This window comes from Puma concolor, unplaced genomic scaffold (assembly GCF_028749965.1).
Source record: "Puma concolor isolate L17-30 unplaced genomic scaffold, mPumCon1.1.hap2 unalloc_scaffold_46, whole genome shotgun sequence".
In the NCBI taxonomy this organism is placed as follows: Eukaryota; Metazoa; Chordata; class Mammalia; order Carnivora; family Felidae; genus Puma; species Puma concolor.
The window spans coordinates 182,849-198,789 of NW_028240254.1; the positions used below are offsets into that span (position 1 = coordinate 182,849).

The window sequence follows — 15,941 nt, forward strand, 5'->3', positions numbered from 1 at the left end:
TTTGTAACATATTTCTTGAAATATCTATTTCTGGTATTTTGGAGTTTGACTAAAGCACACAGGCAGTTTTAAATGCTTGTGATTGGGGTTATCTATATTGTTCAATTTTAAGGGGCGCCTGGATGGCCCAGTCGGTTAAGTGTCCGACTCTTGGTTTTGGCTTAGGTCATGATCTCACGGTTTGTGAGTTTGAGCCCCACATTGGGCTCTGTGCTGATGGTGCAGAGCCTGCTTGGGATTCTCTCTCTCTCTCCCTCTCTCTCTGCCCCTCCCCCACTTGCTCTGTCTCTTTCACAAAAATAAACTTAAAAAATTTTTTTAAAAATCCACTTAATGAGACTATCCAAGAAGAGTTAGCATGTGAAAAGAAAATTATAGGTCAGTTAACGTGATTGTGTTCCTTGCGATTGCTGCCATAGTGCTGTCTCTCTAAACTTTTGCACAGAGAAGACATTTTCCGTCAGCTGTGTATTTTCTGACAATACACGGGAGAATGCTCACAGAATAGAAGCATTTAGAAAGCAACATTTAGGAGATGTAACAGCCTTCACGCAAAATCTCCACAGTAAGTTGTTCTTTATCAGTGTCCCTGAAAACAGCTTTGTAAGAAAAAAAAATCTCGCCATTCATTGTGGGTTTTTTTTTTTTTTTCTATTAGTTGGGTTTTCCTGTGACTCATACAATTGGCATGATTTCTTTGGAGAGATCAGAGTGCTGGGTGTGTAAATATCATTCGGTGGCCAATGAAGAGATCGGTTAGGAAAAATGTTAATGGATCTATGCTCCACTTTGCTTCTCCTGACCCTTCTAATCCCCCATTGTGACAGAGGTTGCTGATTGTGCCCCCATATGTGTTTTCCTCTTCTCACATAAAGTCAGAACTCCTCATTTCCAGTTGGACACATGGCTGCCTGGAATAGATACTATGTCTCCAAGCTTCTCGTGCAGCTAGGCTGCCCTGTCCACCTTGTAGACAGATGTGAATGGAAGGGGTGCATACCACTTCCATCGCGAGCCACTTAGGAAGGGAGCGTGCCTCTCCTCTCCCCTTCCTTCTTCAGGTAGGCCGACTCTAGAGATAGTAGCCAGAACTTAAGCAGACCTCACGGATCAGGATGGGACCTGAGGGACTGTGGTAGTTATCTATTGCTGCATAATAAGTTACCCCACGATTTAGCAGCTTAAAACCACAAACGCGATCTTGCAGTTTTTGCGGCATGTCAGCTGGCTTCTCCCTAAGTGCGGAAGCCAAGAGCGAGCCAGGAGGAAGCTGCAGTATCTCTTGTGACGTAGTTTTGTACGTGTCACGTCAGCATTTCCACCATACTCTATTCATCGTTAAGTAGCCCGCTACAACTAGTCCACATTCAAGAAGCGTGGAACAGATGCCACCTTTTTTTAAAACTTGTTTTAAATGTTTACGCTTTGAGAGAGAGAGAGACAGAGACAGAGTATGAGTGGGGAAGGGGCAGAAAGAGAGAGAGGGAGACACAGAATCGGAAGCAGGCTCCAGGCTCTGAGCTGTCAGCACAGAGCCCGACGCGGGGCTCGAACTCGTGAACCTAGATGCCACTTCTTGAAGGTATGAGCACCGTGGTAGATAAAATTGTTGCCCCTGCCCATCCCCCTCTCCCAAAGGCACCCATGTTCTAATCCCCAGAACCAGCGAATATGGTACCTGGCATGGAATAAAGAATTTTGCTGATGTAATTAAGGGCAGAAACAGGGAAATTTCATGGATTATGTGGATAGCCTTAACACAATCATAAGGGGGTCAGAGTGAGAATAGGAAATGTCAGGATGGAAACAGGTCAGTGTGAGGTTGCCACGAGTCAAGGGATGCAGAGGCCTCTAGAAGCGGGAAAAGGTAAGGAATAGATTTTCCTTTAGAGCCTCCAGAAATGCAGCCTTTGTAAGGCCAATTTTGGACTTCTGACCTCCAGAAATGTAATAAATTGTTGTTGAAGTTTGTGGTAAGTTGTTACAGTAACAAGAAACTAATACACCAAAGAACTTGTGGACATAGTTCAAAACTGCCACAGTCCACCCTCTGGTCACTACTTATTCATAGTTCCCTCACTTGCAACAAGTGCTCCCCCTTCCCAAGGACCCCCCGGTCTTATCTCATTATAGCATTCACTCGAAGTCCAGAGTCTTGTCCTCTAAATAGGTCCTGGGGCAGAGGAGTCTTCTTGGATATAGTTCCTTACATTTGGCCACTTGAGTATAGTGCCTCTTAATCTGAAGTCCTGTGAACTAAAGGAAAAAGCTATACGCTCTCTTCCTGCAACAACCAATTAAAATGGCAGGACAGATAGGGAGACATTCCAGTTTCAAGGGGCAGAAAACAGGTTTGCAGAAGCCCCCAGTCCATAGCAGTTCTGAAAGTCACTTGGGTATAGGCTGGCAGTTCCATATGAAAGGCCTGGGAATAATTCTCCATGGATTTTCATTCTATCTTCTAGGCTTTTGGTTTTACCCTTGAAGCCATCTTTATTCCATTAAAGGTAGCATATATTCACGTGGAAATAGTTTTCTCAGCCTGCTTCCTGCTTATAGAGCTTGAGGGTCCAAAGACCTCTTTCCTTTTCATGCTCTGACTCCTTCAGCCCAAGCTGGCAGTGTTTCTGACAATTACAATACTCTTTAAAAAAAATTATGAATCTCCTGCAAATCTTGATTGGGTTTCAGTCCCATAAAATAAAAGCCCTACCCATAAATATCTTTGAGTTAAATCTTTTGCTACCTCGGGCTTCTGCAGAAGGACAAAAGCCTTAAGCTTCTTAGAAGCCATATTATTTGAATGAGAGGATCCAAGAAGCATAACCTTAAAATCTTTTGAGAGTCTTTTGCCTGCGATATCTCCCTTAAGCCACCACTGGAATAAATGCCAGTGGAGCAGTAAAATAGAAGACTGTGTCCTTGCAACTATGGTTAGCAATATTCACCCTTGAGTGACCATCTCTGAACCTCTCGAATGTGAGAAATAAAATTCTATCTTGCTTAGGCCACTGTTATTTAGGGATTTTCTGTTAGGTGAAAGAATCTAATCCTAACTACTATACTCTTGGTGCTATTTGGTGAGCGTCTCTGAAACTGACTAATACAGTAACTAACTCATCAATAGACTCAATACTAACAAACTACAAGTGCTCAAGATTGTGCAGCGTCCACAATCTGGTGATCAGACAGACTGAAACCATTATAATCGTTACACGTTAGAAGTTGATGCCTTATGAATAGATGGCAAATGGGCTCAGCTCATTAACAGAGGTGGACTGTAAACAGTGTGTGTGGGTAGGTGGGGAAGTAGGGAATGGAGGGTGGGGTGTTTACAAAAATAAAGGACATGGTCTCAGCACTCATTACTTACAGACTGTTGAGGGACATAAAACACGTACATGTTAAAAGTACTAAAGAATGCCTACACAACAGGATTTGAGATATAAACGGGCACAAGTATCTCTGAAGTAATTAAATGTTTTAACATTTTTTGAGCACTGCATAAACATTTTTGAATTATCACAATTCTGAACGAATGAGAAAACTGAGGCTTAGAGAGCTTAGTTTGCCCCACTGCATACAGTAAATAATTAGGATAATTGACTCAATAATTGAATTTGCATAGATCCAGCTCTAAAGTCCACGCTGCTCACCACAATGTTAACAACGGAGAGCTCAGGTTGGCTCAATCACTGTGAATTTTACCTTTTTGAAAATTTACCTTTACACCTCAAATCATGAGCTTTAGGGGGAAAGTATTTGCAAAACGCTCTCCGCTTGACAGAACATTTACGACTGTAAATGTAGCAAAAACCTTAAAAATGATCAATTTCACTGTCTTGGATTCGTACAACGTTTTAGCGACATAATATTTGGGGCGAGCCGTGAAAAATCGCTTTGTGTCTTTTACCAGTAACATTTCATCTGCAGCATGCACACACACAAGAAATTGATCTTCGAAGAAACACAAAGCATCTCTTCCCAAAGTAAGCGTTAGTCCTCTGAAGGGCAGCCTGGAACCGATTTCAGCAAAGTGTCGGGACAAAGAGCTCTGCGCTGTTGTCCGGTACAGAGCGGTAGAAACCAAGAAGGATGGAATGCTTTCGAAGGCAGGGCGGGAAGTCTTCAAAGGATGGATACAGGATAAGCCTGAAAAGATGTCAGACTGGGGCGGGGCACTGCACCAGGGAAGGAAGAGAGCTGCAGGAAGGGTAGGGAGTGCGGGAAGGACGGCGAAATCCAGGTGCCGGGAGGACAGCGCGCGGGGAGGAGCTCGCGTCTGGGCCGCCGGGCGGGGCCAGGTGAGGTCACAGGCCCTTGTGAGGTGGGGTGGAGCCGCGGGGCCGCAGCGCTGTCCAGTCGGCGCGGAGGCGGCGGCGAGCTCAGCCGCTCCCCGCTGCCCCGGAGCCCCTGCGCGGTGGCGGAGGCGGTGGCGGTGGCGGTGGCGGTGCCCTGGGTCCCGCACTCTTCCAGCGCGGGCCGCTCAGTGGGCGGAGCGTCGGCCTCGGTCAGGTGACCTGGGGGCGGGGCTTCGTCGCGTGGGATCCCGGGAAGGCGGCGCAGCGAGAGCGCCGGGCCACGCGGGGTGGGGGGGGGGCGGGGGCTGAGCGGCCTGCAGCTAGGACCTTCGGATCCCATGGGGCTAGGGCCTCGGCCCTTGAGGCGGGAGGAGGGGGACACCCTTGGGAGCCCGAGGGGGTTCACGGTGGGAGCCCCCCCCCCCCCCCCCGAGGGGACACAGGTGGAGAGGCAAGACTTGCCGAGGAGCGTGCCACCCGGTGCGAGGGACAAAGTGGAACAATTACGGAGATGGACGAAGGTTCCAGAAGGGACAGCGATGTGACTGGGCGGGCGGGGCACTAAAGGGGCAGACGCGGCTGGATCCGATGGTGCCTCGGAAATGGTGGTGGTTCTAGAAGGGTGGAGGTCATGGTGGCTGGGAAGCTTCCCTGCTTCTTGAGCAAACCCTCAAACCACTAGTAGAGCACTTGTTTTCATCTGGTGAGTAGTTTAACGTGTTCACAGGTCTACTCACTTTCTTCGCCAGAAGGCTAAACGAGCAGGGCCTGTTGGAATGTTCCACAGCACAGGTTCTTCCATGAAGTGGAAGTTCAGTCAGTATTGTTAAAGGTGGTAGTTGGGGGTGGTGCCGGTCGTGTGTGAACGTTAAGGGCAACGGGTGCAGTGAAGAGGTGTCTGCAGTTGCTGTTAATGGACGTTTGCGGTCATCGCTGCAAGGGAAGTGAGGGAGGAAGTGAGGGGGCGGCTTGGAAGGGAACCCAAATGGAAAGAGTAGAAAGTACTTTGCAGAAGGCTGTCGCCCTTGGGTGATGGGAGGGAAGCAGATGAGGAGGTGGTGGTAACTCAGCAAGTGAGAAAGTGCAGTTGTGAAAGCGCAATGCAAACATCAGAGCACTGAAAACAAAACAAAGTTAGATTCTCCATATTTCTGCCTAGCTGTGCCTCTGGGTTTACTAAGCAGCAGTGTAAATTTAGTGAAAGTATCCCTGGAGTTGGGAGTCAGGGACCTGAATTTTGCTACTATTTTGTGTACGTTGTGTGAGCAAATCACAATCTTTCTGTGTATCAGCTTCCTTATATATAATTAAGGTATTAGACCAGAAAGATTTCTTTTTTTAAAATGTTTGTTTATTTTTGAGAGAAAGAGAGTACAAGTGGGGCAGGGGCAGAGAGAGAGGAAGACACAGAATCTGCAGCAGCCCCCAGACTCTGAATTGTCAGCACAGAGCCCGATGTGGGGCTCGAACCCCCCCCCCCCATAAGATCATGAACTGAGCTGAAGTCAGAAGCTTAACCCACTGAGCCACTCAGGCACCCCTGACCAGAAAGATTTCTGAAATCATCCTAGCTCTGTTGTGGATTCTATGATTTCATGTAACAATAAGCACTCCTCCCCAACTTCATTTACGGCCTTTAAAGTTTGTTTATTTAAATTTCAATATAGTTAACATAAAGTGTTAGTTTTAGGTGTACAATATTCAGCAATTGTATACATTACTTAGTGCTCATCATGATAAGTGTACTCTTAATCCCTTCAGCTATTTGACCCATTCTCTACCCACCTCCCCTCTTGTAACCATTAGTTTATTTTCTATAGTTAAGAGTGTTTCTTGGTTTGTCCCTTTTTTTCCCTTTGTTTCTTAACATATGAGTGAAATCTTGTGGTATTTGTCTTTTCTGACACATTTCACTTAGCATTATACTGTCTAGCTCCATCCGTGCTGTTGCAAATGGCAAGATTATTCATTCTTTTTTATGGCTGAGTAATATTCCTCTGTGTGTGTGTGTGTGTGTGTGTGTGTGTGTGTGTGTGTGTGTGTCTGTGTATACCACCTCTTTATCCATCCATCTATCAATGGATAGATGGGCTGCTAACACTTGAGCTGCTTCCAAAATTTGGCTATTGTAGATAATGCTGCAGTAAACATAGGGGTGCATATAGTTTTTAAAAAAAATTTAATGTTTATTTTTGAGAGAGAGAGACCGAGCGCAAGCAGGGGAGGGGCAGAGAGAAAGGGAGACACAGAATCTGAAGCAGGCTCCAGGGTCTGAGCTGTCAGTACAGAGACCAATCAATGTGGAGCTTGAACCCACAAACCATGAGACCGTGACCTGAACCAAATTGGTTGCTTAACTGACTGAGCCGCCCAGGTACCCCCATATATCTTTTTGAATTACTGTTTTTGTATTCTTTGGGTAAATATCCAATCGTCTGATACTGGATCATATGGTAATTCTATTTTTAACTTTTTAAGGAACCTCCATACTGTTTTCCGTAGTGGCTGCACCAACTTGCATTCCCACCAACAGTGCACAAGGATTCCTTTTTCTCTATATCCTCACTAACATTTGTTTCTTGTGTTTTTGAATTTAGCCATTCTGACAGGTGTGATGTGATATCTCATTGTGCTTTTGATCTGTATTTCCCTGATGATGAGTGATGTTGAGCATCTTTTCATGTGTCTGTTGGCCATCTGTATGTCTTCCTCCCCTAATTTTAATGTGTGTATTAAATTGTAAAATTTTGAAAATTCTATATTCTGCCAAGGAATGGAAAACCCTTTAATAATAATATGACAGCTTGATCTACATGGGGACTGAATCAGTCACGATACTTAAAAAAATACTTGTGATGTATCAGACGGTTTTGAATTTCCTTCTTTTTGGGAGTTTTTGATGAATCAGATAGCGACCACCAAGATGTAAGGGAAAATGAGGAAAGACTGCGTATCTGGGAATGTGGTGGGCAGAACATAGGTATGGCTGGTGGTGGTGGTTTTCTCTCTCACTCTCCTAGTACTACCGGGACTAGAGGGTGAGTAGATGACCCCTTCTTGATTCTCATAGGTGCTTCCAGACATTTCTTCGTTCCGTTTTCAAAATGCTCAGTTTTGCACCTCGCATTATCAGATTATACCACCCACTACCACTCCTTGTTGCTTTAGTTAAATTTCAGCTCCTGGCTTTCTGCGGCTCTAACTGTACTCCTGTCATGATTCTTGTGACTTTAGCATTCGTGTAGATGATCCTTCCAGTACTCTGATCTCTCAGTTCCTGTCTTCCTACGATTATTTCACCTTTCCTCAGTCACTTGTCCCTTTTTCGTATTCTCAGTATGAAAAATTAATTCTCAATTAATTTATTAATTATTGCTAATTTCTTACTGTGCCTTATTTGGAAATTAAACTTTATTGTAGGTATTTGTGTTTAGGTAAAAACAATATATACTGGGTTTGGTACTCTGTAGTTTGAGGCTTCCACTGGGGGTCTGTGAACAGGTCTCCACGCATAAGGTGGGGGAATACTGTGTGCCATTCTCCAACCATCACATTCCTGTCTTTCAGGCTCACTCTGACTCTGATAATCCTTGGACCCCACCAGGATCTTCAGTCTACCTTTTTTTTTTTTTTTTTTTAGATGTCACTCACCGTCTCTCATACTTATTTCCCACGCACCTACTCCGTTTGTTACATGGTCAATAATTAAAACCATTCCCTTTCATTTCCCCCCGTTTCCTTATCACATTTTCAGTTCATTTTCCTTTCTTGGCTAAGTCATAATCTTAGATTAAATCTAGATCTCTGCATTGAACACAGCTAGAGAAAAAAACCACAACCATGCTTCCTGGTTTCACTTTAAGTTCACTGTCCTTTCCTCAAGGGACCCTTGAGGCTGCCCAGCAACTTTATCAGGTACCCCTGGGCTATTAATTCTTCCATTCTCCTCGATGACTGTTGTATAACAATACCTCTATCCTCAAACCTCTAGCATCTTCTCTCACATCCTTGTTCTCAGTTGATTATGCTGCTTCCTGTTTCACTAAGAAAACTAAAGCAATCGAGAGCAGCTGGCTGGCTCAGTCAGTAAAGCATATGAGTCTTGATGTCAGGGTTGTGGTTTCAAGCCCCACATTGGGTGTGGAGCCTACTTAAAAGCATATATATATACGAAATAATAAACGCTTATCTATATATCAAATAATAAAAGAGAACTCAGCAATCAGATGGTTTCCATCTTAAAATAAAAGTTTATATATATAATATAGATATTAAATAATAAAAGAAAACTCACAGCAATCAGATGATTTTCACAAGCCTCTACAACCACATCTGCTTACTTGGTCTTCATGTAATTAAGCCCAATTACTCTGTCATGTCTCCTATTCTTATAAGTATATTCTCAGCTAAGGACAGACCCTGCCCTTGTGCCCTAAATCTCATCTCCTTTATCCTACTTGAGAATATTGTTTCAGTAATTCTCCCCTCCAGTGTGATCAACTTTTGCTTCTCCACTAGATTATTCTTATCAGCGTATGAACATGCCTTTATTTTCCCCCATCTTCAACCCTCGTAACCCCTTTGCCCCTCACCTACTACCTCATTTCTTTTCCCCTTTAAAGCATACTCTTTGAAAGAGTCCTCTTCTGTTTGTCTCTGTTTTCTCTCCTCCGTTCTCTCTTGAACTCACTCCAAGGACATTATTTCCTTACCATACTACCCAAATGGCTCCTCTTAGGGTCGTTGGTGTCCTCCATGTTGGAAAACCTAATCAGCCATTCAGTACTCCTCTCACTTCACCTGTTGGCAGCATTTGTCACAGCTGATTACTCATTCTTCTTTTTTTTGAAATTTACTTTGAGAGACAGAGAGAGCGAGCAGGGTAGGGGCAGAGAGAGAGGGAAAGAGAGAATCCCAAGCACTGACAGAATCTCTGCACTGACAGTGCAGAGCCTGATGAGGGGCTGGACCTCATGAACCTTGAGATCATGACCTGAGCTGAAATCAAGAGTCAGACCCTTAACCAACTGAGCCACCCAGGCAATTGCTCATTCTTCTTTTGGAGTACTTTTTTCCACTTGGCTTTTAGGAATCTAGCCCCACCTGGTTATCCTCTTTGTGACGACTAGAGTGATCCTTTCAGAAAGGACTTTACATCATGTCATCTCCCTTCTCAAAACGGTCTCATGGCTTCCCATCTCAGAGCACAAGCCAAAGTTTTTACAATGATTTAAGGGCCCTCTATTTCTGCCCCCCTTCCTTGACCCCTCTGATCCCCACTTCTTTCACTTTGCTTTTTCTGCTTCAGCTTTGTGGGCTTTCCCACTGTTCCTTGAACAATGAAGCTGCTTCTTCCTTCTGAGCCTATGTACTTGCTTTTCTCTGGCTGAAATGCTGTCCCCTAACACATTCATTGGCTTCCTACTTTCATGCCTTCAGATCTGTATGCACAAGTCTCCCTCTAAGTAAGGTCTTTCTTGGCTACCCTATCTGTTCCCTGCTTCTCTTCCCTAACACCGTACTTCACTTTTTCCCCGTACTTTACATTTTTTTCCCTTTTAGTACTTATCACAGATAACATACTCCTTGACTAGGATGTAAGCTCCATGAGGAGCCAGATAAATAAACAGGATTTGTTTTTTCCTATTTTTTCACTGCTGTATCCCTGTTGTCTCTGTTTTCAGCCTGGAGGAGAGCCTAATACATAGTAAGCATGCAGTATATATGTGTTGAATTCATGGATGGAGAGACAAACGGATAGATTGGACAAGAGAAATACAACTTCATCTCTCTTGGTTTGTCCTTGCAAGTTCATATATGTATCATAGGATTGAAAGACTCGAGACATCTTTTGTCAGATTTATGGGGAAGGGACTTCCTGTACTATTTTTGCTCTTAGCTTGGAGAGGGTTATGTAGTATTTGATTCATCCAGCAGATGAAAACCAGTCAACTTTTTGATAGGTCAAAAATTATGAAACAATTCTTCCTTTCATGGTTTATTTAAATAAAACTCACTGTGCTTAATTAGGTACTTTGATAACTTAAGAAGCTGTTGGTGAGTAATCTCCATAAGGAAGACGTGCCTCCTTTCCTTTCCTTTCCTTTCCTTTCCTTTCCTTTCCTTTCCTTTCCTTTCCTTCTTCTCTCCTCCCTCTCTTCCCCCCTCCTTCTTTCTTTCCTTCCTTTTATACATATAGCATTGTGCTTGTTATTGTGAGAAATAGTTCAAAGAATGTTAAGATACCAATCCATTCGTTTCAGTCCATCCATGAAATTTAGGTTATAGTTGATATAGGAGATGTACATGTGGCAAATAAAAATATAAGGCAAATGATTAATGCCAGTTGAGTAATGAAGACAGTTACAATGGTGGAGACCATACTATACCAACTAGTTGCTGAGTAAAGATTGAGCTCATTAGAGAAGACCTCGAAGAGGTAACATCGAGTGGGTTGCTGGGGAAATCTGCATAGCCAGCTAATGTCTTCTGAGATGGCTATTTGTCACATGGTTTCATTGGATTTTTAACATGGTTTGAATTCCAGGAATGTTGGACATACCACATTCAGCAGTAATTAGTATAACATTTCAGAAGTAAGTGATTTTAAAGTACTATCTCTGTTAAGAATATTAATACTTGCAGTTAAACTTCATGGTATGAAAATGACCCTGATCATTGTAACAATGTAATATAACTAGCAATGTAATAAATAGCACATCCACTGTAACTCAGATAGAAGTAAAAAAAACCTGTGAAAATGCGAGGAATTTTGAAAATTGGTTGGTATGTGATGTGGAAGTCTTTGATTTAAAACAGGCTGAGGCATCTTTTGTTTACAATAGTATTTTTTTGAGAGGCGATGCTATAGGGTGCTGAAGACCACGGCTCTTGAGTTAGGCTGTCTGACTTCAGATTCTGACTCTGCTATTTGTTGGTGGTTTAATCTTGGACAACTTGATCTGAGTCTTTATTTTCCTCATCTGTAAAATAAAGATAATGATAATTCCTTAAAAAATATCTGTAAGGAATAAATGAAATAATGTTAAAGTGTTCATCGTAATGTCTAGTATATAGTAAGCATTTAATAACATTGGGAATTGCTGCTATGTTAGTAGTTCTGTTTCTCTGGGTTTATTTGAATAAATAAATATAACTGGATTTCTCTGCCTTTTATGTCATTTGTTTTGGATTTCTCTACTTCTTATACCACAAAAGGTAAAATTAAGGGACGGTGTGATCTGTGAATTAGAATCTGCTAACTGCTTTTTCTAGTTTTTGTACACATATATGGCTTGCGGAATATCTATTTGGTATCATACTGTGTTACATTACAGGGATAACCAGGTAGGTAAGTGTAATTAAGTCTCTTAAGCAGACATATGATTTTTTTCTTATCTTTTTTTTTTTTTTTTGGCAGGAAATCCTTTTGTGCTCATTCATACTTGTTCATCAAGACCTTTGAGTCCTCAAGGGCCGCACTTACCTCTAAACTGAAAAATGGAAAGTAAAGTACCTTTATTCTGCCAGGTATTTTTTTCTAAAACAGTTTCTAAAGGCGGCGGCTGCTTCTTCTTCTTCTTCTTCTTCTTCTTCTTCTTCTTCTTTAAAAATAGTTTACATTAAAAAATTAGTTTATGTTTATCTCACACCCATAATCAGTAAGCAGATTCATAGAGCAATATAGTTATAGGATCTTTTAATACCTAAGGTGAGTTTTGAGTTCTTTTAGTGGGCATATAATGAACTTTCATCCCAGCAATATCAAGAGGTCTGTGGTGTATGTTGAGAGTATTTTGCGGGGTAGGGGACTGGGATAATTTTTTGGGAGAATAAAGGATTTAAACCTACATAAACGGTTGTAGGTAACATAATTAATGATGTGGGAGTCTAACCAGAAGGTAATCGAAAAGATACCAAGTGTCTCTAGCCTTCTTCCCTGTGATTCAGGGGATGTTCTTATCCATTGGCCGGTATTGTGTCAAACAAAAAACAAACCCGGACTTAGTAAGGAGAGACTTTATTTGAAAGGATTATTCCAAGGGAGGAAAGGGACTATTTATTGAAATAGGAGAGGGAAGGCTGTGACCATAAGATCCTCAAGGAGCTCAAGGGCCAGGCAAAAATGGCTTTTCTTTCATGGAGAGGAGTCAACAAGGCTAGGAACTGGATTTGGGGAAGTGGGATGAAAGAGTGGCATGATGAGATAAACAGATCAGAGAATATTGTAGGGGCCTGGAGGAAGGAGGAAAGCTTAACCACAGTTTGGCTAATAATCCTTCTGTTCTAATTAATCAGTGGGGTTAAAACAGTTTAGCTAATCATTCGTAGAACAAAGAAAAGGAATTTTGAAGGTATTTGGCCTCGTCATAGGTAAACAAGGGGGGCATCTGTGAGTTTTATCTAAAGCTTATGGGGGGGGGGGGAAGGGTGATTCCTTGCAGCAAGCCATTTTCCAGAACACAAAGGGGTAAAGGGATTCCTTTAATCTTCACTGTTTTCCAGGAGCACAAGGCTCAGGAAAAATTCAACATTGTCAACTCAGAGTCTTAACCTTTTAAATTTATGCTTTCAATGGATCTGGTGCTACCATATGACATGTACCTACACTGTAATCCGAAAGAAATTAAAAAAAATTTTTTTAACGTTTATTTATTTATTTTGAGAGAGAGCACATGTGCGCTAGAGAGAATATGAGTGGGAGAGGGGCAGAGAAAAGTAGAGAGAGGATCCCAAGCAGGCTCTGTGCTGTCAGCAGACAGTGTGGTGTGAGGCTGGATCTCACAAACTGTGAGATCATGACCTGAGCTGAAATCAAAAGTTAGGGGCACCTGGGCAGCTCAGTCGGTTAAGCATCCATCTTTGGTTCAGATCATGATCTCATGGTTCTTGGGTTCAAGCCCCACAACGGGCTATGTGCTGACAGCTCAGAGTCTGGAGCCTGCTTTGGATTCTGTGTCTTCCTCTCTCTCTGCCATTCTCCCACTCATCTGTGTCTCATTTTCTCTCAAAAATAAATAAACATTAAAAAAATTAAAAACAAAAGTCAGATGTTTAACCAACTGAGCCACTCAGGCGCCCCCCCACCCCCGCAAAAAAAAAACAAAACAAAACAAAACAAAAAAAACAATTTCAAGGCTTCTTGCTAAGTACCAAGATGTGTGATATGTCTACTAACCTGTTCCACTTTTTTATACCTAATACTTAGTTGATTGTATCCTCATGAGCTGATTTGGAAGAGCTGATTCTTAAAAGTTAAAAGAATTAACAGTATTAATATATCATACCAGTTTGTCTTAGGCTGTGTAGTTTATACTTCACAGACGGTTCACCTTTAACCACAGAATTTCAGAGATTATTTTCTTCCTTTTCTGTATCATCAAAGTTTCTGTTCACTCTTTGACTGCTTCTGTTCATCTGGTCTTTGATAACAGGTTTTTGTGCCTCTCTGTCTGTTTAGATCTTCCTCCTTTTATTTTCCTGGTTTCTGTTTTGAGTCATTTTTCTCAACATCTCTAGGAAACTTTTCATCATCCCTAATAAATATTAGGGCAGCAAATCAGATTGCCTTTTTGAAGCAGGTTGTTAAAGGTGTGCCTCTGTTGTAAGATGAATGTATGCAGACCCTAAAAGTCACTGAAATAGTTCCCTTAATTTACATTTTGTGTAGAAATAGAGATTCTCTAAACCCCCTTAGTGATCTGCTTTATACATTGCCTTTTGTAATTTGTTCAGGGGTTAAAAACTAATGTACCTTTGATCAGCTAGATGCAGTCCAGTTGTTTTAAGCAAGCAGCCATGTGTTTTTTTTTTTTTTAAGTTTATTTATTTTTGAGAGAGAGAGAGAGAAAGTGAGGATGAACAGTGGAGGGGCAGAGAGAGAGAAAGAGAGAGAGAATCCCAAGCAGGCTCTGCGCTGTCAGCAAGGAGCCCGATGCAGGGCTCGAATTCGTGAACTGTGAGATCATGTCCTAAGCTGAAACCAAGAGCTGGATGCTTAACCCACTGAGCTACCCAGATGACCTGCAAACAGCCACATTTCAAAAGAGTATATTTCTCACTTCGTTCCTCTTTTTCTAAACATGTTCGTTGCTCCTAGGCTCTAGTTCCTTTTTTGGAGGGGGAGGTGTCTGTTTAGAAGCAATATAGCTGCTTTATTTTTTTTCTCGATAGACTTTTATTTTTTAGAGCAGTTTTAGATTCACAGCAAAGTTGAGTGGGGAGTTCCCATATACTCCCTGCCTCTATACATGTGCAGCCTCCTCCACTATCAACATCCTACACCACCGTGGTACATTTGTTACAATCAATAAACCTACACGGACATATCTTTATCACCCAAAGTCCATACTTTACATTGGGGTTGATTCAGTATTGTGCATTCTGTGAGTTTGGACAAACGTATAGTGACATGTAGCCATTATTATAGTATATAGAATAGTTTCACTGCCCTACATATCTTCTGTGCTCTGCTTATTCGTTTTTCCCCTCCACCACTGACTACCGCTGGTCTCTGTAGTCTTCATAGGTTAACCTATTCAGAATGTCGTATAGTTGGAATCATATAGTATGTAGCCTTTGCAGATGGGCTTATTTTACTTAGCGATACGTATTTAAGTTTCCTCCGTGTCTTTTCATGGCTTGATAGTTCCTTTCTTTTTAGTGCCAGATAGTATTCCATTTTCTAGACGTACCACAGTTCCTGTACTGAATCTACTGCCATTCATCTGCTGAAGGGCACTGTTTTTTCCCCAAGTTTTGGCAATTCAGAAGAAAGCTGTTTTAAGCATCTGTGTGCAGGTTTTTGTGTGGATATATGTTTTCTACTCCTTTGGTAAATACCAATAAGGTGTAATTGCTGCCAAATATGGTATAAGTATGTTTAGTACTGTCTTTCAAAGTGGTTGTACCATTTTGCATTCCCACCAGCAATGAATAAGAGTTCCTCTTGCTCCACATCCTTGCCAGCATTTGGTTTTGTCAGTAGTTTGGATTTGGCCACTTGAACAGATGTGTAGTGGTATCTTGATGTTTTAATTTGCACTTTCCTATTGACATGATGTTGAGCAAATGATCTTTTCCTTTGCTTGTTTGCCATCTGCACGTCTTCTTTGGTAAGATGTCTGTTAAGATCTTTTGCCCACTTTTAAGTTGGGTTGTGCTTTTTCTTATTGTTAAGTGTTCTTTGTACATATATATATATTTTTTTAATTTTTTTTTTCAACGTTTATTTATTTTTGGGACAGAGAGAAACAGAGCATGAACGGGGGAGGGGCAGAGAGAGAGAGGGAGACACAGAATCGGAAACAGGCTCCAGGCTCTGAGCCATCAGCCCAGAGCCCGACGCGGGGCTTGAACTCACGGACCGCGAGATCGTGACCTGGCTGAAGTCGGACGCTTAACCGACTGCGCCACCCAGGCGCCCCAATGTCTTTTTTGACAAAATAATGTATTTAAGTCTATAATGTGAAGATTTGATATATGTTTACATTGTGAAATGATTACCACCTTTTACTCATTTCACATATTTACCTTATTTACTTAACTATGTTGGTGAGAACACTTAGGTTCTACTCTCTTAGCAAATTTCCATTGTGCAATGTAGTGTTATCAACTATAGCCATAATGTTATACACTAGG

The 15,941-nt window shown here is 42.1% G+C and overlaps 1 protein-coding gene across 1 annotated transcript in view; it reads left to right on the top strand.

Moving 5' to 3' along the window:
- Positions 1-4,812: 4,812 nt before the first annotated feature.
- LOC147571198 (EF-hand calcium-binding domain-containing protein 13-like) overlaps positions 4,813-15,941 on the top strand; it is a gene marked incomplete at its 3' end in the record, with an annotated part of 135,276 nt that continues 124,147 nt past the window's right edge. Inside the window, 1 exon segment of the mRNA XM_086696545.1 lies at positions 4,813-4,842. Within this exon segment, the coding sequence (XP_086552671.1) occupies positions 4,813-4,842 (30 nt within the window).